General features: G+C 39.0%; 1 protein-coding gene across 5 annotated transcripts in view; it reads left to right on the forward strand.

The window, feature by feature from the left end:
• Window positions 1-6,612: 6,612 nt before the first annotated feature.
• The window catches only part of SESTD1 (SEC14 and spectrin domain containing 1), a 42,850-nt gene continuing 25,088 nt past the window's right edge, over window positions 6,613-24,374 (forward strand). For 2 of the 5 annotated variants that reach the window (XM_071747218.1, XM_071747223.1), the window contains exons 1-8: window positions 6,613-6,747; window positions 9,750-9,799; window positions 10,248-10,350; window positions 12,724-12,810; window positions 17,152-17,231; window positions 18,285-18,393; window positions 20,446-20,536; window positions 21,701-21,814. In XM_071747218.1, coding sequence (XP_071603319.1) covers window positions 17,177-17,231; window positions 18,285-18,393; window positions 20,446-20,536; window positions 21,701-21,814 — 369 coding nt within the window. In that variant the 5' untranslated portion in view covers window positions 6,613-6,747; window positions 9,750-9,799; window positions 10,248-10,350; window positions 12,724-12,810; window positions 17,152-17,176. Of the gene's footprint in view, window positions 6,748-7,138; window positions 7,158-7,355; window positions 7,448-9,749; window positions 9,800-10,247; window positions 10,351-12,723; window positions 12,811-17,151; window positions 17,232-18,284; window positions 18,394-20,445; window positions 20,537-21,700; window positions 21,815-24,374 lie in introns of those variants that run through there. The other 3 variants (XM_071747219.1, XM_071747221.1, XM_071747222.1) reach the window with 3 other exon arrangements.

Below are 24,374 nucleotides of genomic sequence, written 5' to 3' on the forward strand. Positions count from 1 at the left end.
TTGATTTCAGAAACATTTCAAGTTAAGGATAAACACAATTAATTGTATTTGAGACTACTCTTTCAAAATGCATTAAAGTTTGTACACAAGAGTTCTGATAAGGCAATGAAAAATTACCTCCATGCCCCCAAAATGTTTCAAATTATAATTATAGGTTTAATCCTTTATTTGGTAAAATAGTTGAGTTTTAAGCCACGACATTCTCTCTTTCTTAAAGAGCATTTCTGACACGCAGGGTGAACACTGAACACTAAGTGAACACTGAGTAACTGAACAACTAACACTCAATCTCTGTAAAATAAGCACTTTTATACACCGAAGGCTACAATTTAAAGCTTCTAAATGCTTAATAAACTACAAAGTCAGGAAGCTTTAAGGAAAGCCACAGAGTAGTAGACATGGTGAGGAATTTTAACCATCTCAGCCACTTACTCCTAAAAATGGCTTTTCTCTGAAGGTGAAGAGCTCTGGCCTAGTGCCTCTAAAAATAGCTCATATTTCTTATCCTCTTTCAAGTAACTGTTGCTAAAAGTTATTGTGTTGGTATATACCCTGGAATCCAGCTGCTGTTTGTACAGTTAGAAATCCAAGCCACCTGAACAGGAAACTAAAGGGAGATATATTTAAAATCCCTAACTGACCAGGTTCTTGTTAACACAGAGAGATTTGCTATTTAGACATACAGAAAGAAAATACTAATGGGGAACCTCCTTTAGATTTATTCTCTTTCCAAACAATTCCCTTTCAGACCTCAAGAAGAAAACTTCAGATTTTTTTTCCTCAGGAACCTGCTTCTTAACACCTTCTGGTCAGTGCTGTGCTGGAATCTACAATCACCTAATATGGGGAATACACACAAGAAGTGTAAAGCCATCTTTGTCTTCCCCTTCTCTGAGAATGCATGAAGAAACAGCTACAGAGCAAGCAAGTAAAATGAAGAGAGAATGTAAGTAATCAAGTCTCATTAGAACTTTTTTTTTTTTTTTTTTTTTTTTTTTTTTTTTTTTTGTAAGAGAAAGCATCATGGAGCTGCAAACATGGTTCCAGTAGAACATTAAGTGCTTTGTACATGAGCCATTTAAAATGTCTCTGTCAGCACTCTCTCTTACTTCTATAGTTACATTTCAGAGTCCAATATTCTCAGAGTTGTTATGCCTCATGTGATATCATATGATAACGAGCATGGTAAGTACAGTTCTCTTTAGCAAGCACCACAGCAGCAAGCCCTGATCAGACTGAGCCATCAGGCGATAGAGTACACTGTAGAAATCCCACCAAACCTGCTCAGTGGTACAAGCACCCAACATGACAGGTAAGTTGGTTCTCATCTCCTTCCCCTGCAGCCAGAAACATGACCTGAGACATGCCCAACTCTGCTCTGTTGTTGTGTGCCTTCTGTCTGAAACTATAGAGACAGGATCAAGATCCATACCCTGGTTGTTACACAGAAGACTCAGGCCAGACTCAGTGGACCAATTTCCTGAACAGAAAGGAAGGCATTCCCCCTTTATTCTATAAAGTTCTATAAAGTTTCAGCATCTAGTGTCTGACAGAAACCACTTCTCCTTCACAAGTTTAAATAAATTTGAAAGGAAATCACATTTGCATTTTAAGAAACCCGGACACCAGGAAACTGACCACAGATAACTTTGCTTGCTATAAAATGTTTCCTAGGCAATGCAGCCTGTGGGCTTCTATTTTATTTTATTTTTTACAAGAAAGCCCTTATTTCCTCACTAGGAAAGAAAGCACAAGTTATGAAGATTGTCTTCAATGGAAAATAAAAAATAATTAAGCAAAGTAATAAAAAGTCACTGCAGATTTTGCTGCAGGACATACTGGGGAGGATATGATGAGATCAGGATATTGTTTCTACCTGAGTACTAAGAAGCATATATAAAAAAAAGACACAATCCCTGCCCCCCCCCCCCTGTTTTTTCAGTGTCTTGCAAAAGATTCATTAACCTGTTTCTCATTACAGACACATCACTCAAGCGAAAACCTTTATGAAACAAAACTTACTCTCTCTTTTTTTTAAGAACTTAACCGAAGTACTTCAAAATTATTGCTTAAAAAAGCTATTGAAAAGATTGGTTTAGACTCCCTCTGGTAAGTATGAATATAATAAAACATACACCCTTCAAAACCCGTTAGGTGCTGCCTACACAAAGTGCAAGGTTTTCAGCTTCTGCTAATAAGTAAATTCAGTCTCACGGGTTTCGGCTCTTTGGGGCTCGAGTTTCAGATTCTGCTAAGAGCACAATTTAAGGCTTTGTTGCTAATTGTTTCAAAATAAACAATCACTCCTCAGTTCAGGATTAAAAACTAGTATTTATGTTTAAAAGGATGTTTCAAAATGTTATGCTAATAGCAGGTGAATGTGACTACCTTCAGAAGCCAGTGAATGGTTGTTCACATACTTCAGCAATGTAGCAAATCGGTTTTTTTGTTTCTGAGATATTTTGAATGTGTACTGAATACTTAATATTTTTCTGTCATTCCCACTTCCCAAACCTCCTGATACTGTTTATCAACATACAAGGGACTTTTCCCACTGTTTTTGCCAACATGAATCTGGCTCTATGACAAGTACATAAGGCTATAAAGCAGCTGATGTCTCTGCTGCTTACTCATAAATACAGTGATACCATCTTGTTATGATCATAAAGCTCCACATACAAAACATTCTCTAGTTTTTATTTACAAGTCATCACTACCAACCTATCCTAATTCCACTGCATATAGTTATTTGCCTATTTGTATATACTATTTATGAACTGCAGTGGTCTGCAATGTCTAGCTACCTACACTGGATAGTGCTGGTTCACACTTACTTAACTACTCACGGTTGTCTTTGTGCTACAGTTAAAAACAATTGTGTAGCTGTTGCATGGAGATGTGGAAGCAATCAACAAGCAAGGCAACAGAGAAAATTGCTCCAGGTAGAGCCTTTCCAGGCTGCCTGTTGCAAGGCTGTGCCCCACATCATCCCCTGCACCCAGCAGCAAGCAGGGAAAGAGCGAGGGTGTGTAGTGGGCCCACAGTGGGCTGTGCAGGGTGGCCACTGTCACACCTGGTGGCACCGGGGACCAGTGGCATGGTGATGACTGGTGACCACTGTAAGTCTGTGTGGGGATTTGTTTGTTTTTCTTTGAAGCCTGATTTTACTGGAAGTGTAGCAACTATTGTGAGAGCTTCTCTGCCTGTAACAAAGGCTCTGTTGTGGTGGCGTGCGGCACAGTGCCCAAAGCTCAGGATGTTTTCAGCCTATTTACTTTTATTCATATTTGAGTAAATTGGACATGGCTGCTGGAGAATAATAGTGTAGCCTGTTTTAATCAAATGGATCCTTGCTACAAAAAATGTCCTGTGATTTCTTTACAGTGGAAAGAAAATTTCCATTGCTTTTGTACAGCAGATGCAATTAACTACAAATGCCAGTATGACCTTAAATAAAATTAATTCTCTCAGTTTCTGTCTGGCAAATCATTCAGCGGATTATATATGGAAAAGGAAAGTCAGAAAACCTGTTACAACATCTTGATACTCAAACTAGCACATCCCCATCCGGAGTACAAATGAGAGTGACTTTTATAGAATCATTGAATAATTTATTTGGGTTGGAAGGGACCTCTAAAGATCTTCTAGTCCAAGCCCTCTGCAATAAGCAGGAAGATCCGCAACTAGATCAGGTTGCTCAGAGATTTGTCAAGCCTCACCCTGAATATCTCCAGGGATGAGGCCTCAACTACCTCCTTGGGCAATCTGTTCCATTTTTCCACTACCCTTACAGTAAAGAACTTTTTTCTAACATCCAATCTAAATCTGCTCTAATTTAAAACCACTGCTGCTCATCCTGTCACTACAGGCCCTTGAAAACAGTCCATTTCCAGCCTTCCTGTAGACCTCCTTCAGATACTGCAAGGTTGCAATGAAGTCTCCCCAGAGCCTTCACTTCTACAGGCTGAATAATTCCCTCAGCCTGTCTTCATAGGAGATGATGTTCCAGACCTCTGATCATTTTCGTATACCACCTCTGGACCTGCTCCATCAGATTCATGTCCTTCCTGTACTGAGGGCTCCAGAGCTGGACACAATATTCTAGGTGAGGCCTTACCAGAGCAGAGCAAAGTGCCAGAATCACCTCTCTCAGTCTCCTGGCCATGCTTCTTTTGATGCAGCCCAGGATGTGATTTGCCTTCTGGGCTGCAAGTGTGCACTGTTGGCTCATGTCCAGCTTCTCATCCATCAGCACCCCAAGTCCTTTTCTGCAGGGCTGCTTTCTAAAATCTCATCCCTCAGCCTGTACTTACCTTACAGATTGTTCTGACCCAGGTGAAGGACCCTGCACTTGGTCTTGTTGAACCTCATGAGGTCCACCTCTCCAGCTTGGCCAGGTCCTTCTGGTTGATATCCTATCCCATCCCATCCCCTCTGGCTTGTCCACAGCACCACTCAGCTTGGTGTGACCTGCAAACCTGCTGATGATGCACTTGACCCACTGTCTATATCACTAATAAAAATACTAAAATTAGGAAGTTGCTGCAAGAGTTCTGCTCCTTCTCTCTGCAGGAGAAGACTCATTCATTGAGAAGAGATTCCACCTGTGACCAGGAAAAATGAGAAGTTTGTTCTATGTCCTTTTGGCCTGTGTTTCTTTTCTCAGAAAAGTTTGTATGAGAAATTTTATTAATTAATCCACGAGCCAAAGCAAAATCACTAACAGTGCACCATCTTGTAATAAACACATGTACTTCTATTTATTGTACAGGCTATGTGATATGAATGGCCAAGAGAATGTGATGCCTGCACTATGGAGGTTTTTAGAAGTGTGAAGTAACAAAGAAAAACTCAGTATGGCAGTCAGATGTATTTTTCCCTTTGTTGATTTTAGTTTTGTTCCTTTTAAAGATAAATGTGTCGGTGTCCTGCTCTGAGATTACGCTTGTGCTGGACATTGGTGCTGGGTATCAGTTCATATCAATAGTGTTCTGAAACATTGTTTGTCCTACAGTCAGAGATTACAAAGAAACAGCCTGTGGGATTTTAAGAGCAGTGAAACCCTCTTTCTGTTGTCTTACCTTCTGAACAGAAGTATGCAATAAATAAGCATAAATGTAGAACAGTGACCTACAAGTTGTATCCGACACATTAGCGCACACTTGTGAAATATAGTTAAAATTTTCCTCTTTATTAAAGTACAAAAAAATAAATAATTTATATGGTTCTCTACAGCAATTACTGAGGGGAAGTGGTGGGAAAATGGTGGTGGGAAACTGATGAAGATCACATACCTCTGTTTATCTCTACAAGCTGTTAGGTATTTATTAACTCTTCCTCTTCCTTTTATGTTGATGTTTTAAGTATTCTTCCAAAAAAGAAATACTGGACAGAGCAGATACATTCTGGAGGCTGACAGGCCTTGCCTGATATACCTCTTCTGAAAATTCTCATGACAATTTTTTTTGTCTTTAGCTCTTGCATATCCAGTGAGTTGAAGTGCTGAGAGAGGGCCAGCTTCTGGAGTTAGCAGAGGCCGGGGCTGAGGTCAGTACCACAGGCGTACTGTGATGGTGATGCTGAGGTTGATTGCTACAGCAGATGTTGACTGGCAGCCACTAGAAAAGGGGGAAAACGGCAGTGGTTTTGCACATTGTGCTTTGAGGGGAGAAACCAAGCAGTTGCAGTCTATGTGAGACAGTTTTCTTATTTGGAATGAGACTTAGCAAATGATATTCAGTTGCTCTTTTTGTGTTGTTGTTTTTTTTGTTGTTGTTGTTTTGTTTTCTTTAAGCCATTACATGGTCTAAAAATGATGTGTGCAGCAGCAGATTTGTGACTGACAGCAACTTGACCCTAGGGCAGTCAGACTGAAAGCAAGGTAATTGTCCTGGCTGGCTTTCTTCACAGCATTTCATTCCGCATTTTTGCTTGTATTACTTCAGTCGTGATGTGACAAGTTTCACAATTTTTGAAGGAGCCTGGACAGACAACAGGTTATGAAACTGCAATCTAGGAGAAACTAAATACGAGTTACGGTTAAGATTACTGAAACGCTGACAGCCAAGAGCCACGGGTGGAAGCCGACATCTGCCTGAGGCATTATCGACTGCCAGTTATCACCTGCGATCAATCTGACTTCATTCAACATAAACTCGCGCACATGGAGCTCCAAATAGTAAATTACGACCCCTGTTATTTTATCAGGTCTGCTGGTGCTAATATATCTGCAGTCAGACTCCAGCGTGTCCTGTGTTGGGTAATTACGATGGCCCCTCTGTTACCTACGGGAGCCCGAGGCGGCAGGAAGGGGCCGAGGGCTGCGGGGCGCAGCGCCCGGCACCCCCCTTGCGGGGCTGCAGCGGTGCATTGTCTGCCGCCGGGGAGGGGCTCCGCGCTGCCGCCTCTCGGCGGGGCCGCCTTCCGCGCAGCTGCCGCGGCAGCTCCGCGGGAGAGGCGGTCCGTATCGCAGCTCCGCGCCCTAGAGGCGGCGGTGGGGCTGAAGCGAAGGCAACGAAGCGCAGCAGGCCCAGCAGCGCCCGGCGCTCGCTGTCTCCCTGCCGACGGGGGAGGGGCTGGAGCCACCCCCGTCCCTGGGGGCTGCTGCCGGGCCAGCAAGGCGGTACGAAGCGGCAGAGGACAGCCGCCGCAGCCTGGCCGGAGCGGGCGGGTCCAGGCTCCGCCCCGCGTCCGCCCGCTCTGCCGCCGGCGTCCTCTAAGCTCGGGCAACCGGAGCGCCGCAGCTGCGTGAGTATCCGCGTCCGAGGGTCTCTCTTCCTTCGCCCCCGCCCCGCGGAGGGCTGTCCCCGGGCGCAGCGCAGGCCCTGCGGCCTGGCCATGCTTTGTTCCCTGGGCGTCGTCGTTGGAGCTGAGGGGCGCCTCGCTCCGTCGGGCGGTGGCTGGCTCCGGCCCTCCCGGGGGGCGGTGGTGGCCCGATGGTAGCCCGGCCTTGCGGCAGAACAGCCCTCTCGGGCCGGTGCCGCATCCCTGCGGCCGGCAGTCGGGTAACGGGGTACCTGGCGCCCGGCTACGGAGCTTGACTACTTCCCCTTTCACCCCCACCCCTCCCGTTTTTGTGCCCCTTTGTGAGTCCCGCCGGCTGTTCCTGGGCTGGGGGCACGGCAGCTCGGTACAGCCCGGGGGAACCCACGCAACAGGTTTGGGTATTGTTCGTGGTGCTGCTACATACGTGGCCGCGGTGGCGGGGGGGCTCCCGGGTGGCCGCTGCCGCCTCGCCGGGCCCTGCCTTTGTGCGGACGGCGGGCGGGGGAGGGCGGCGGCCCCCTCCCGCCGGGCCCCACCGCGGCTGCCAGGGGAAGGTCGGGAAGGAAGGAAGGAAAGAAAGAAGGAAAGAAGGAAGGGGAAGGCTTCGGGCGAAGGAGAGCCCCCCGGAGGGAGGCGGGAGTCGGCTCGCCGATCCGCTCGTCTTCTCTTGGGGGTTTTCCCGGTGCGCGGCCGGCTGGTGGGGGCGAGTCACTGCCTTGTCACTGCTTCGGCGGCGGCCGGTCCTGGGTTTCTGGAAGTGCTGCCTGGTCGGGAAGCTGATTCACTGCTGAAGCTGTGGTTTCTCAGAGCCACGGCTGCTTTTTCTTCGATTTTTTGACAGCTCCATTGTCTAGTAATTTTGCCTTTCTGCCTGTATCTGGTGGTGTCCCTTGAGAATTTTAACCAGGCAGTTGTAGGAACAAGGTGCCCTAAGGCACCTTTTTTTTTTTTAAAGAATCTGTATCAGTGTATGTAAGCAACTGATTAAGATTGGAGACGATTGTCAGATAATGTCTTTGTTTTCTGAGTTTTTGCCATTTTCTTAATGATCAAAATGGTTAAGGCTTACACGGATGGGTATTAGTAAGTGCTTTTGTCACTTCTTTTGTCTTATCCCAAAGGAAATATTGGTCCTCTGCATTCTTAATATTGCAGTGTCTGCATTGTCCTAAAAATTGGATGCTGTATTCACACATCAAAATTCACTGTGTTGAGGATGTTTAGGAGGTTTTTTAACCCCTTTTGCCATTATGTGACATGGTCAGCTAAGGTTCAGTGTATAGTAAATGGTTAATCCTGTTAGTACATTATAGAAACAGTGATGGTGATGAACCTTAGTGCTAGTAAGGGTTTTCATTTTTCTGAATGTGAGATTTTACAGTCCTGGTCTCATTGTCTGTACTAAGCAGAAACTTAAGGGAAAGGTGTTCCGCAGATTAAAACTGAAGATCAGAGTTTGGTCAGAGAGGCCTTACTGCTTGCTGGTGACATGCTGGCCGTGCTTTACTCTGTCATTGGAAGAAACTGAACACAAGTTGTCACCAGAATTAGGGACAGTAACAATGTTCTGTTACTGATGGGTTTTAGGATTTTGCACAACTCTTTGTATTTTAAATTGCTGCTCGAAGAATCCTGTAAAGTTACCTCAGCCAACTTTTTTCTAAAGTGAGACGCTGATAGATTTGCAGTTTAGTCTATTTGTAATATCAGTTTTTCTAGAAATAGAAGTTAAGAGAAGAAAATGTATGTGCTTCCTTACAAGAAACAGTGCCCTGATGTCTCATGCAATTGTAGACTAGAATTCTAAATTGACTATGGGATTGTATTTCTCCAAGCTTATGTAAAGGGAGAATGTACATGCCTTTGTTATTTCCAGCATAAGAATAAAGGAGTCAGGTGAAGTTCAGCTCAGTTTCAGATGAGTGCTGCTTAGGAGTAGTCATAGGTGGGGAACCCTGGAGGTACGGGAGACCACGATGGTGAACTTCATACAGTGCTGCATAACTATCAAAAGGCCTTAGGAACAGAGTATGAAGAGGAATACCTTTGTTATCCAGCGACTGTCAGTGGCTGGAAAAATTTAGAACACCTTTGCTTGACAGCTTCTGATAAAGCTGCTAAAGCCAACCTTAGGGTCTTGTAGGGAAAGGAAATGATGTCGCAGGAATTCTGCCATGTCTCTGAGCTATCTTGAGCACTTGCCATTGATATTCTTGCTCCTGATCTATGGTTGTGGTCTCTTGCCTTCTCTACACGTTTTTGAGGCCATTAGTTTATTTGCCTGACTAGAAAACTTATGGTAATGTAGGTAGTTTTCTTTTCAATCAAAACTTGTTTAAAGAGATATTACTGTAATGCCTGCTGCATCTAAGTAGCTGTAAACCCCGTGAAATGTGTTTAGCATCCTATCTTCACCTCTAACACAATGTACACTAATTGTGAATTTCTGTGTTTTGTTATGGAATTGAATAGTGGAATTTGGTTAATTACAAGGTTCCATGCAAGCCTTGAAGCATTAGCATCAAATGTAAAACCTCAGCATATCTCTTAATTCTGTATCTTCCAATACAAATAGGAAGGAACAAATGTTTTTTTTTAAGGAATATCTTCTTCCTCTTTTCACAATAACACTTAACACTGTTCTATTTTCAATTTTGCCTAAAGCTCTGTGTGGTTTACCTCTGACTGAAAGCATACTACAAGGATTCTGAGTCTTGTTACTTCTCCACTGCTTCCGGTGCTGCCTCAGGAGCTTTGCCTGCTAATTATAAACAATGGTGATGTCTACCATATGTTTTGGTAGAAAATACAGGATTCCTGCTGTCCCACTCCACTCGAATGCCTAGCTTACAAGTATTTGTGTGTGAAATACTGACTCCCTTGTGATGCAGCTTTGTAATAAACCCTAGTTACCAGCCTCTAAGGTAATAAAGTTTTAGATTATTAATGTCCAAAAGTATGCTAAAATACTTTCTAATTTGCAGGAATCCAGAGCTCTAACTTGTATCCCGAGCGTTGCATTCTAGGACCAATGGTAAGATCAATCTCTTCCAGAAATAAGGTCTTTTAAAATTATCACACAGTATATTTGGGTTTTTTTGAGCTTTGACACAGCATGAATACACTGAATAGAACAGTATCTTTGCAGTTGGTTTTGCCAAGTTTATTTAGTCTGTAACTCATACTGCCTTTAACTTCATTTTCATCTGTTGACTTAAAAATCTTTAAAAGGTGCTATAACATAAAGTTTCTGATACTAAAGTTACTTTACATAGTTTGGTTTGGGTACTGCAAAGCATGCAACCTGTGTTACAGTGTATCATGTAGTGTTAGTATTTAAAAATGTAAGATGCTGTTACTCTGTGTCTTAGAGGGTGTTTAAGCATAAGAGTTTAGGCTAAATGAGAGTGAGAGGGATGTTGAAGTGAGGTTATTCTTACAGCAGACTCTAGACTCATGGAGTGTTGTTTTCCTGTTTCTAGGTGAGAAGATGAGCTGCTGCATTTTGGACAAGCTGAAGTTTGGAATGTTGGGACATAAAGAACCCATTAAGAAGGAAATTACAGGAGTTAAGAGGAGATGAAGGTATGACTTCGGGCTTTGAGGAAGTAAAGATTCAAAGGAGATAGATGTAGTAAGCATGTGAGAATTCAGAGAATTTGATATGTGTTTTTAGAGAGTTGTCATGAAGGATGGATGTTGACCAGGCCAATTATGCCTCCCCCCCCAAAAAAGTATTGGAATAATAGGATAAATGGAATTCTTAACTTGATAATTGGTCACTAAATTATAAGTATGGCTGAACTTGAGTAAATAAATTGCCCTTCTTGAGGAAAAGGGTAAGAAATGATATATATGTATATACGTATGTGTATATATATATAAAATGGATAAAAGGAGCCATCACTTACCTACTTTTAGGTGTGGGTAAAAGTGATAGTTTCTTTCTAATCAGTATACCCTCAGTGCAGGTTGTCTGTTTCCTTCTGCTACTGGAGTGTTTGCTAATTTTCATGTTGCATTCTAATTTGACTCTAGAAAATAATACTGGTGGCAAATGTGTGAGTATTATATCTATGCAAATTGCTCCAAGTAGCAGGTTAGAGAACTTTTTTTAGAGATTTTTGTATATCTGAAAGCATGTGACCATTATTTATTATGGAATGCTGCATGTTTTGCTTCAGGGGAGTGGGAGAGAAGGTGAGGTGCTGTGGTTACTGTAGGTGGTAGCTGTGGCCAATTAAATTTGTGGTTTGCATCTGAAATGTTCAAAATTTTTAACCTGAGCACAGAAACTGAAGACATCTGTGCAAGTTAAAGAGATTTATTTCTCTTGCACACTATAATTCAAGGGCAGCAAAGATGATTATACAGTGGTGAATTAGTATAAGTCTGAAATCCCTTATTCTTTCAGATTTTTAAATTTCAAAATATTTATGTACCAGGCTGGTCGTATTTCAGTCTTTTCTACTTTCGTGTTTGCTTAAGATTAGCAAAGGTCTCAAATGACACATTACTTATTATTATTTATTATTTAGGAAGGGATTTTTATTGCCTATTGTCTGTTTTATTGTTTATTGTCTACCCTGTGTGTTGTTTAGTGAGAGGGCAGCAAAAGCCACTACCATAAATATTTTTTTGAAAATGTAGAGGAAACTGTTCAGGATGTTTCCAGGTCCACACAAAGTCTTATTCTTGAGCTGGGAACTTTCTTGGTTAGGTATTGAACTTAAAGTTTTAGATATTTGTAAATGGTCTTTTTATTAGCTTTTCATTTGTTATTTTCTGGTTTTGAGTCAGTTTTCTCCACCTAAAAAGTTTGACTGCCTTTGTGTCTGCATCTCTTATATCTACAGTGCCTACTCTACTTTACCTCTGAAACAATTCTTTGTTCTTTCATCACCCCTGCCACTCTCTATGGTTTAGAAGACCATTTCTTCTTGCTTCTATTTGGCTGCAGCATTGCTGTATTGGCCTGAGAAGTGATTCTGGGGGCCTGAGCCACATGTGTTTTTAACCAGTGCCAAGTGCGTGTATTGTTACGAGGTTTTAGATTGTTTTCTTACATAAATGTAATGAAAGGAACAAGAAGTTCTAATCTTACACCCCAGAGGAAAGTTATTTTTTGTTTGCTCTAAACTGTCAACAGTTGTACTCATCAGTGCAGCTGTTTGTCTTTTTGACTTTCTGTTTCAACTCTGCTGCTTGTGGCCTGGGATATTCCAACCTCTTTCCTCTTACTGTCTTAGTTTTATGACATATTGAAGGCATAAGAGCCTTATGTGGTCTTATATCACAAACTGGTTTCAGACAATTTCTTAAAAATCAGAGATAAGGTAGACATTTCCCCCCATCTCATTCTTGCTAGCTTTTGTAACTTGGTGGGTTTTTTTGTTTTTTTATTTTTTAGTAGAGGGAGATAGGAGTATCTGGTTTTTATTCTACTACTCATTATTTTTCTTCCCTCTGACTCAAAAACTATTTCTGTGGTAGAACTTGTACCTTGTGATTGCTGTCTCATTTCCAGGAGATCTCTGACTAGGTAAAGCTTCAAAGACTTAATCTGAGATAAATACTTTTTTTTTAATGGGTCCTAGGGAGGTGTGACAAGGAAGGGAAAACCTCTATGCTATGCTTTGAATGTAGCATTTCAATTGACCTGTTGCTATGCAGAAAGGTAGGAAAAAAGCAGCCTCCCATATTTTTGCATATTCTGTGTTTACTTGATGCTGTGGAGTGGTTGGGACTCTTATCAGATGACTGCAACTTTGGCTGTTTTGGTTGCCTGCTGCAGGGGAGGGTGTAAAGTAGTTAAGTGTTCTGTCACATGTGGTAGTATCCTACAGGTGCAAGCAATAGGGCTCTGCAGGAAGGTAAACAGGGGATCTGTAAATGGGGTAGAAAAGGAAATGTGGAGATGCATACAAAACCTGTGACTTACTCTCTTTACTATTCTAGATTAAAGAAAGCTGGAAACTGATGCAATTTAACATATACCCTGTGTGTTTGGCTTGGGCTGTGGCTGAAAAGAGTAGAAAACTCCAGGTAGCTATCATTTTATTTGTCGTGTGTTAGAGCATTGCTGTGAACTTCTGCATGTGTTCCTTTGGGTTGGGGCAAGATTGCTGTCTGTGGAAATGTCTTTTGAATCTAAAGCAGTGCTGTTCTTTGAGAGAGGTCTGATTGCTGCACAGTATCCTGTAACTTGCCCTTCTTGTATGAAAAGGTTGAGATGTTGTTATTGTGTTTTACAGCTGTACACGCAGGTGCTACTTGGTTCATTGTCTCTGTGCTTGGTGTTCTTTTCTTTCCATTTGACATTTGCTCTGAGTCTGAGAAAAATCTCTACCATTCTGTGAAATGAGTAGTTGACTGAGATCAAAGTTAAAACTTAGGAGTACAATGTCTTCTTGAATGGCAGAACTTCTCTTATTTGATTGTTCTTCATTTGCAGGTTCACTATTCAGTCTATAGCTCATCACTTCTTTTTGCCACTCATCGTTTACTTCATTTCTCACATAATGCTAGGGAGTGGGAGGGGGAGGGTGAGAAACAAATATGAAAGATGGCTCCAATGGAGGAAGTAGTTAACAGGCAGCTCTTCTAAATTATATTGCTAACTATAGTTAAAAGACAAAGGTGTACAAGGTATGCTATGAACTTCCAGATGAAAATGGGAGAGAAGAAATGCAGTTTTTCAAAGCTTAAGTTTGGTGTGACTGTGACAATGTGCTTTTGGATCATGGCCTAGCAAGCTAACCCTAGGTTTAAATGAAAGTAGAGCACATTATCAATCTGTCCATTTGTCTGCCATCACAAGTTTCTGAATTAGAGTATTGATTGTGTGTAAAGGATCTGACATTGTATGGTTGCATTTTGATTTAAAATTAAGCTTGCATACTAATAAAATCTACTGAGTCTATGGTTTTTATTTCCTTAATCCTATAGTGTGAATTGACAGGTTGTAGAAGATCAAATATTTTCTTTGGATACAAGAAAAGCTTCAGTATGCCCTTTTTTATGGTTAGTCTTTACAGATAGTTAAAAGAAAAAAAAATCATAACTGGACAAAATGGTTGAAAAATGGTTGAAAAAGCAAAAACCTTGATTTAATCTTCCCAAAATACAGTTACCTTTTCTCCTGAGATCTTGGAAGGGCTCTTAACCTTAAAATTTTATTAGTGCTGCTCATAGTATACTAAAGAGTAAAAACCAAACACTGCATTTGAGCACCTAAGCTGATGTTCATCTATCAGGTTTTGTTGTTTTTTGAAACTGTCCAGCTGAGTAACCTGATTCCATAATTCTTTAATTGTTCTTTAATTGAGGACAGCATTAAGAGGTGAATACTTATAGCCTTTTTCTATTTTGGGGGCAAGTTCAATGTGTTCTCAGATTGCACTGTGGTGTCAGCCCTGGAGACACCTGTGTGTTCTGTCTTTGTGCCACTTGGGATGTCATCTCTCCTTCGCTCTCATTTGCTTGAATGTCACTGTAAGGGATGGTGAAATAGTAATCTAAATAGATGACTGTGATATTCAGCTTTCTCTCTGTCTTTTGCACATGGATTTTATTTGGGTGGGACAAATTTAACTTTGTTTAGACTGATCCACGGAAAGTATGGGGTAATGGTTTGTGAGTGGAAATTAGTATCTGAAAAAAGTTATATGCTGGCTTCAGGGAATTAAGCTGTTGAATTTTGAAGGTCTGAAGTTCACAAATTGACTTCTAAAAGAAAAAAAAAAAAATAATCGGATATGATTGTCTTTTTTTTTTTTTTCCCTCCCCCTCCTTGCCCCCTCAGTGGATCATCTATTGTTATTTGTGCTATTGTTTGCCTGGACTTGCAAGCTGTTACAGTTTTGAATGTAGCTGCCCATCTGCTGCTTGGTTATTTATAGGCAGATCTATGGAGTTCCATCTAATCTCTCAAGTCTTCAAAAACATTAATGAATTAAACATCACAGTACTCTTGTAGAAAGGGAGTTGATATACATCATCTCCATTTTACAGATGGAGGGACTGAATGAAGACTAAAAGGGATAAATGACTTGCTGAAAGCCATATGTATATTTCTTAAAAGAACATGGAACAGAAACCAGACTTCCCCCTCACCCCCCAGCTTTTAGTCCTGTGTTCAATAGACCAGCTATGCTCTTTTGTTTGATACACGATGAGGGAATGAAGAAAGGACTTATTTTTGAAACTGGAAATAAAAAGATTAAACCATTTAGAGACTGTGTACGATGTTCTGAGAGTATTAAATGTTTCAGATCTATTGAATTGGGATAAAGATGTTTATATTCTCATTGAACCTGAATGTGATTGTTATTGTGTTTGACCAGTGGTTCTCACTGGGTTGCCTAGAAAGAAAACACCTGTTAACTGAAGAGCAGCTTCTTTCTAACATCTTCAGGGTGTCTTGCTTCCAATCATCTTGTCAGTCTGTCAAATTCTCCCTCTACTCTCTCTTTTTAATAAACTTTTAAAATGTTTTGGTTTTTTATTTTTTATTAGATGAAACTGAAGGTATGTAGAGGAAAATTCAGGTGATATTCTTCATGAGCATTTATGCATTTTAATGCTGAACTACATGTAGTTTATATTGTGTGGGGGTTTTGTGGCTTTTGTGGGGAAAAATTCTAGAATTGAAAAAATTTCTAGAATTTTAAAGTATGTTGGCTAAAACCGTAATTTACAGTCTTTCCAGACCCTAGATATGGTAGGGGATTTGTGATTAGGTTGTGATTTGATTTCACATTAGATTGCATCCTGAAATACTGTTTGCAGTAACTGTTCTGCAAATTATTTTTACCTATTTTACTCTCTGTATTGGTTCTATAGCCTCATCCTCCTCCTAATACATACCTGTATATTTTAGTTTATATTTAATAGAATTTTCTCCACTAGTATTTGTTTTGGTGTGGTGAGGAGGTTGGAAGAGGTTTCTGTTTCACTGGAACACCCTTCTGATTTTTAGGTTTTAATTATAAATATCATGTGGATTTAGTCTTGCCACTTTTCTGTAGAAAGGTTTAAAAGAATGAATATAATGTTAGGGATGAACATTATTACTGTATTGATTTAAAAATCTGAAAGCCCATGCCATTCTAAAGTTCTGTGAGTTTCTTCAATATAGTTCTTTTATTTAGTGTGCTTCTTTTATACATAAGTTTTAAAACTTGGCATATTGTATTTTATTTGGGCAAGTAGATTGCAAGTGGGCATGCAGCACCCTAGATGATTTCTGAAATTCAGCAAAATGCTAGAACCTCTTTAATTTGAGCGTTGATAAATTGTCATTTTTTTTGGAAGTAATAAAATGCAGCTTCTCAAAGTGTTTCAGATTCCTCAAGTGAAATCTCTTCTCTTCAGTGCTCTTGTTTTGACTCTGTAGCTTTTTTCCATTCAGTGAGTCCAAATGCTTTTTTCAATTGATGCATAAACACTGGATCTGTTTCTTTAAGCTAAACGGTGGTATGATATTGAGCAACACATCAGTATTTTCTCATTCTAAATTGAGACCTTGGTGGCCAGTTTAACACCCTGTCATTTTCCTTTTCTCCCAACAAGGTAAAAAGACTTTAGATTTTATTAGTAGGTCTAAATGTATTTGTCTGCATTTCGGCAGTGTACTTTTTAAAAACACATTTGGCAGCTCCTAGTTGAAAATAGATGCCAACTCTCTTGAAATTGTCTCACTTTCCAGAATTATAAAACGCACTAAATTAATTCATCCCAAGATTCTCTAGTGTGCTAGAAAGAGAGAGGGATGTTAAACCTTATTTTTTTTTTTTTTAACTCAAAGATTTTTTTCTGGTGTGTTCTGATAGCCTCTCCAGTTTTTTTTTTTCTGAATGGAGTACATCAAAGCTCTTGTAGAAGAGAGGTAGTTGAAAAACTGGAGTTCCTGTAACAAAGGCCAGGTGTTTGAAATTACTGGCAATTGTTCTGACTCATGTCCCTCCACTTTGAAAGAACAGAATCCTTCCTTTGGTTCCAGGAAATACTGAACAAAAGAACTGTTTTTATCCTTGGGCAGTCACTACTATGGCAGAAGCTTGGCAGTGCTTGCATATTAAATGTCTTTTCACAATAGGAAAGAAACATGCTCTCCTGAGTCAATCAGTTGATTCCAACTTTTATATGTAAATGTAACAAAGTGTGTGTGGGTTTTCTTCATTGATTGTAATAAAGAGACGTTTGTAATAATCTTGAAATATAACTTGGAGAGGAAAAGGAAAAATAATTCCAATACTCTGAATTTTGATTACAATGTTGCATACGTCCTTCAGAAGAGTACAAGTGTTTTGGTCAGTGTTCATTCTAGTAATAATGCCAGAATTGATTTCCCGTGCTTGACAACTTTAACTTTGTGTGTTTCAGAGCTGTGAAAATTATCTGAAGTAGAATGGAAGCTTCAGTAATACTACCCATTCTGAAGAAAAAATTGGCTTTTCTTTCAGGTACAGTTTGGGGTTTTTTCCTCCCTGTATACTTTGGATGGGATTTTTAGGTTGGTTACTTGTATTTGCTGGATGTACTTATCAGAAATATATTGCTAGTTAGCACTCTGTCATATTTCAAAAGGACCTCTTAAACTTTTTATCTAGTAGCCAAGCTATTGCTATTGGCTTTAGCAATTGTTTTCACTGTAGCCTGCAAATTGACCTGTAAAGTTGTTGTCATGATGTTTCAGTATGACTTAGCAGACATCCAACAATAAGCCTTTCTGGTTTTTTTTTTTTGAAATACATAGTGAATATTTTCAGGGTTTATTGATAGGAATGGATGGAAGCAGAATCACCCATGCATGAAAATAATCAGAATATGGCAGAGTGGTTAATTCAGGTAACTTCTTGAATCTTGGGTTAAAGGTAACATTTTCTACTCCCATGTCAGAGGAAACAGAGAAGGAATACTTTATATGTTTAGTATTATTATCTTGCTGATTTCACTGCTACCATAGATATCTGTATTAGTTCTTGGGGCCTGGTTGTCTACTCTAAGGTAGGTAGAGAACTAGCAAAACACTTCTTGACTTCAGAAATTGACAAGTTTGGTTTATTTTAGCTAGGTCAATTTAGCCTGCTTCAGTGTAGTCAGTGTGTCAGGAGGTGGTGTGTTCCAGTGGGAGCTGCTCACCTTGGAAGCTTACCAGGTTTTTGACAGGCTGGTAGTGTAGAAGGTCTAGGAGATGCTTCTAGAAAATGTAATCTAGATATACAAAAAGAATGCTTCTGGAAAACTTGATTTGTGGTGCTTGATGTTGAAAGTACTAGATGGAAGACTATGATAGCTACAGTTTTGGTGTCTGCTCTGAAGCCTTGGTGATGTCTTAAGTATCAGTGTGGTGAATAAATCATCACAACTGAGGTGAAATGTCAGTTGTGATTTTCATAGCACCTTTAAAAATTACTTCAATTATGTGTTTTAAGACCATGTAACTACAAAGTATTTACTGCACCTTAAAGCTGCCATATTGCTTTTCTCTAATGACTTTCTCCCCCCAAAAATAGGAGGGAAGGACAGAAGAAGTGGCCTCATTCTGACAATTCCATTATGCCTTGAACAGACGAGTATGGATGAGCTCAGTGTCACACTGGACTACCTTCTAAGTATTCCAAGGTGATTTAAGAGGAATTATTTTCTGGACTGCCTTCTTTTCCAGTGGTAGAAGGGATCTTTCTATTGTTTTTTCTTGCCTTTCAACACCAAAAATTGATTTTGCATAAATATTTGTTTAAAATGTGATACCATATGAATCAATTAAAGAAATGGATAGCTACTAAGGCTTGCATATGTCCTTTTATTCTGTATAGCAGGGTATGGTTTTTTTTGTCTTGGGTATTTCCTCACTTCTTGGTACCCCCTTGGTAACTTCTTTTTCATGACAGTGCTCTCAAATAGCTATGTAAATTAATGAGCCATTCCAATAAAACTCCTCAGTTCACAAAGGTAGTCTTGCCCAAAGTAAAAAAGCTTCATCCTTTTTCTTTGCTAAGTGCCTAATTGTTGTAGCTTGTAGTTCTCACCTTTGGACTGGCCCTAAAAATATGAGGACAGAAGTTAGCTGTCAACTCAAGTTTTTAAAGTTAAGATGTAAGTTTTAGGGTTTTTCAAACAGCTCATTCTCTTTTGTAAAGTGATAATGCCAAATGGTTATCTGTGCAAACCATCTTGTTGACTTAAGGACTTGGCACTATTTGTGGAACAGATGCAGTAATTGTTGTTCTTGCAAGCATTAACAATTCCACAGTCTCATCCTGATATATATTTTTACATATAGTACTGTAAAAATAACTGAAAAATTGACCAAAGCACTCTATGTACTTTGTACAAACTGGGAAATCTGTTTGAAAACAAAGTTCAGTGTTCCCACATCTAATGTTCTGTTTGTCAGTCATGGAAAAAAATAACCTCTCTTTTCTGGAGAGTGTATGGAAAAATCATCTGGTTTTGTTTGCGTGCTGTTTTTCAGTTGAAAATGCAGACCTTTTCGGCCTAAGAGCTTGACTTTTTTCTTTTAGAAATACTTGCTGAAGAGTATTTGAAAAAAGGAGAGATGTCCCAAACCCATATAGCTGTCCAAGAAACATCTAACATTTATTTTCCCCCCACGTTCTATGTGTGAAGTAATGTGTTTAACTTCTAATTCAGTTGCACATGCCATATGTTGTAACTGGTTTTGAAATACACATTCTGGTGTGAATGGATAGTTGTGTCCAAAATTTGAGGTGTAAGTGTTTACAGTGTATTGGGTAAAATTTCTTCAAGATATGTGCGAGAAACACTAATGTAGTAAATAATGCTGAAATTTTGGGTTGAATTCCATGTCCTCTTCTGGCTGCTGGTGTGCTGGTTGAGAGGACATAACAGCTGCTGCTGCCAGACAGAGGTTGCTGCCACCATTAAACTCTGTCCAGCTGTTGTTGTGAATATCTTGTTGCCAGCTTCAGTTAGAAATGAGCTGGAAAGATTTTCTCCCATTTTGTACTTGAGCAGAAGTACAATGAATTGTATTTCTGCAATTGAATTTTTGGCTTTGTAACTAATGATAAACAGCAGGTGTTTTTTGTAATATATATGGACTCAAACATTATTAGAAGAAAGAGAGATTATCAGTTTACAATATTATTACAATATTATGTCAGCTTACAACATGTACTTCTACATCCATACATAAAGCCTCTGTCCTTATAGAGGCTTTTTGTGTAATGCAATTTCTATTCCACTTGTTCAGGAAAGAAATCTAAGCATGTTTTATGGTTTTCTGCTTAGACATGCATCAAGTAATCTGTAGCTGTATCCTCAAATCTGTGCCAGTTTGCAAGTGACCTTGTGAAAATTGATATCCCTTTGTCTTATGAATCTGTAAATTGACCTCCTATTCTGAGGATTTTGTCAACTTTTTGGTTATGAAATATTTTAGAATTCCTGAAGTTAAAATAAATGCTTATATTGTGAAATGCAGTTCAGTGCTACTGAATTGTGATTTGGAATATCTAATATGCTTGAGCAATAGTATGGGAAGTTATTTCTAAATTTAAAGCTTTTTAAGACAGTATTTTACAAGTAAAAACCTGTGTAGTTGTAATTTTCAGTAAAGTTGAAATCTTGACTCGTTGTGATATGACACTTGTTAATGAATTTTTTTCTAAGTATTTTTTTTTCTTTTAGTGAGAAATGTAAAGCTAGAGGATTTACTGTGATAGTAGATGGCAGAAAATCTCAATGGAATGTCGTGAAGACAGTTGTGTTAATGCTACAGGTAAGTGAAGTTTTATATGCTCATAGTTGACTCATTAGTTTTCTAATGGGTTTTTGTTTCCAATGGGTGTTTTGTTATACAGGTAGCAAGTTCTTTATTAAGAAGTAGACAATTTATGGACTTGTAAAATCACAGAATGTGGTTCTGTGACAAAGTTCTGTGCAGAAGGAAACCATCTGAAAAGTGGATGATAAGGCTCACTCAAGTGAGGGACAACAGTAATTTGCACATCTGTATGTTTTAGAAAGAAGGAATAAAGATTTTCATATGTAAACTAATTACTTGTACAGACTACTTGAGATTGCTCTCTGCTTGGACTTATGCGGTTCTTAAGGGAGCTGGCTGGTTATCAAGGAGACGTGTTAAAAATGCTGTCTATGTTTAAATAGTTTTTGTATATTCATTAGTGATGCAAGAATAAAATATCCTTTCTTTCAGTGCTGTGCTTTCTCACTTATCTCTATATAACTTTTTCAGAATTTCTTCTAAATAAAATCAGGTATTTGAAGAAAAATCCCATGCACTGTGTCACCTTGATGTCAGTACTGTGGTTATCTCAGTGTTGCTTATTGCTTTAGCTGATGATTTCAGAGGAATCAAGAGTATCTGTTTCTTGATCTACATCCAGTGTGACAACAAAATCAGTTTGAAATTACTGTTTTAGGCTGAGGAGTATGTTAGTGATAATAAGCTTATGAATTAATATGTTGAAATGTTAACATTAAGGCCTTTACTTCTAGTCTAAGTGATATGTACTAGAGAAGTATAGGATATAATCATGATTTAATAACAAAATATACAATTATTTTCTAACTTTATCATTAGTTTCTTTGTGCATAGCAAATGATGCTGGCAAAAGCTTTATTGTCCTAAATAATTTTTTATTGAAATTCCATAAATAAAATTAAGTTTACCCAATAATTCCTATTTTTCTCTAATGATGTAGCATGGACTAATGCTTTGGTCTCAGAACTGGGAGTAAAGAGGTCAGAATTTCTTTTCAATTCTGACATGATTGTGCTATGAAATATCCAATCTGCTACAAAGCAGGATAGAGCACACTTGAACGCAGCAGTTTCAATTCAAGTTGTTGAACAGATGATTTCTGTGATAAATGAAGGTTTAATCTCAAATGTTTTACTTATTTTTTCATTTGTTTTACAGAATGTTGTTCCAGCTGAGGTGTCACTTGTATGTGTAGTAAAGCCAGATGAATTTTGGGATAAGAAGGTTACGCATTTCTGCTTTTGGAAAGAGAAGGATAGACTTGGCTTTGAGGTATGTAGAACCTTTGACCTTCAGTCAAAAATACCATTTCCTGAATGCTAGAGTGATTGGATTAAAATTAATGTCTCTTTAGAAATAGTTATATTCCAGTGCTTTGAGAGTATCCTTAACAAGTCAGTGTCTATCCTTAACAAACAGCTGTGGCCTTTTAATTTTTCCCTTTTTAGTAAGACTGTTACATGAAGTAGATCTCAAATTAGCAATATGTGGCATTTAATTATTTCCTCAGTGAGAGGCTAAAGCTGTTCGATCCATATTTTGGGGTATTTTGAGGGGGAAGCTGTACAGGGCTTAGTGTGTATTGTGTAATGTGACTATTTTTCATGACTGTAGAGATGCATGTTGAATGGGTAGTAACCATTTTGAAGAATATCTAGTTGCTGTTACATGATTGAATAGAAAAGTGTTTTGATGCTATGTAATTCTTTCTGATGGTAAGATAACGTTCTTGAACACACCTGTAGAAAACTGTTCAGGGAAAATGGAAATTGGAAGGTGGCTGCCAAAAGGTTATTGAAGTGCTGAATAATACAAACTAAATCTTCTGTAATCCAGATATGATGCTGTTAATTCATGTGAATTTTGTACTGTTAAGTTTTATATCAGACTTCACTTAGAGTAAATGGCTTAATTTTTTGGCAAATCCTGTGTGTTAAAGTACTCTGAAGGAATGTGGAGGTAAGAGTTCTGTTTCCAATCAGATCACCAAGCTTTTTTTTTTTTTCCCCCTTTAAGATTTCTTTAATGAAATCTTTTTTTTACTTTTTTTTTTTGTAATCTGCTTTAGATCCTTATAAGTAAGGAAATCTTGCATGCTTGCCTTACAGATGAAGATAAATTTTTTTTGAGTAGCTAGTTCTTCAAAGACACTGAAACTATTCCATGTTCAATAGAGCAGTCCAAAGAATGCCTGAACAGCTACTTGTGTGTTTGAAAGTGCACTCAATCTGATACTAATAAAGTTAGTGAAGTGCTTGAAATTTTTCTACTGGAGTAGTTTCAAATATGATAATTATGTGGCTTATATTACAGTAAAGCTCTCAAGTTTTGTGGATATCTGACTGTCCCTTTACCTGAATATCTTGAGGGAACTGATAGGAGGTGTGGTCAAAATAATTTCCATCTTGAAGTTCAGCTAGTAGCAACTCAGTTGTATCCTGTTTTAATTAAAACATGATTATCAAAAGAAAAAGTAATGGGTGTGGTTGTGTCCACCTTTTATAAACTAGCCTGTTGTTCAGAGCACATCCAAGAGGAGAATTAAAAGAAGATACTGAACCAACCTTCTGTACTCAGACAGATAATTTAAGATTTTTCTCATAGTAAGTGTCTTAAGTTTGCCATATCAGTTTCACACAGATGCTTTTAGGACATAAGGGCTAAAACCCCTTTAGGAGCCTGAAGGCCAGACAGTGGTAGTAATAAAAGTGATGCCTCCCTTTTTAGCAGTCCCTGCTGACTGAGTTAGGTTTGTTTTTTCCATGTGTATACCTGTAATTATGATCCTTGTTTGAGTTCAAGAACCCTTTAATGTTGCTTCATAAAAGAATTTTATCCAGTGGTTACTGTATATATCATAGTGTTGCCAGTTTGGAAATTAATCCTCCAGAATAGAGTGTTCTTGAATTTTTCTTTAATATTTTTCCTTCATTCTTAACAGTCACTAAATGATAGTTCTGTATTGAAATTTAGTAAGCTAGTAATTTTATGAAAGCATTTTCTGTGCTAATGATGTTGGCATAGACCACTGGTGCTGTCTAACTACACTGTTTGGTTTCTGTTTGTAAACTACTGTTTCCATTAGGGAACCATAAACATTTCTCCCTGATCTGAAATTTTGATCTAAGATTCTCCTAAATTAATAGATCTAAAGCTTTAGGAAGAAGAAAATAGTTAAGAGTATTAGAGGTGCATTTCATGCAAGTGTCTATCAAAACACGTCAGCTGTAAGAAAAGTAGTCGGCAGTGTGTGTCTCATTCTACAAGAAACAAAATTATAGAATAAAAATACAGCAGCTGGTTTCTGGGCAGGAGGAAAACTTCAAATTTGTTCTCTAATGGCTCCTTGTATCTTTGCTTGTTGCAAGAGCAGATCAGAAGTTTGCATTACTAGAGGAAAATAACAGTTGCTGAATTTTTGTCTTGGTAGGTCTTTGCTCTTGAATTTCTGCCTGATTTAGAAGCACTGGATGCAGGGCGAGACTACTTGCTTGCACAAGGGGCTACCTTTGGGGCAGTTGTCATCCAAATGAGGCTGGATAGTAAGCAGCTGTTGGATAGAGAGGTGTTAAGAAACTGTGTGATACCATCCTAGCTCATGGGTTTTGCTTGCCTTTTGCACATTCTTGGTGTTTCGTTGTTTTGGGGGGTTTTGTGTTTGGGTTTTTTGGGTGGTTTTTTTCTTGTTTGGGTTTTTTTGTTTCTTTTTCTGTGCAGTAGCTCTTATACTTAAATGACATTCTTCATTAAAGGACAGGGGAAGTTGAGAGAACAGTAGGAAAGATCTCGTGCTTTCCCATATAATGAAGAATCACTCCTGGTATTAGGCAAT

The sequence above is a fragment of the Heliangelus exortis genome, chromosome 6 (genome assembly GCF_036169615.1).
Source record: "Heliangelus exortis chromosome 6, bHelExo1.hap1, whole genome shotgun sequence".
Lineage (NCBI taxonomy): Eukaryota > Metazoa > Chordata > Aves > Apodiformes > Trochilidae > Heliangelus > Heliangelus exortis.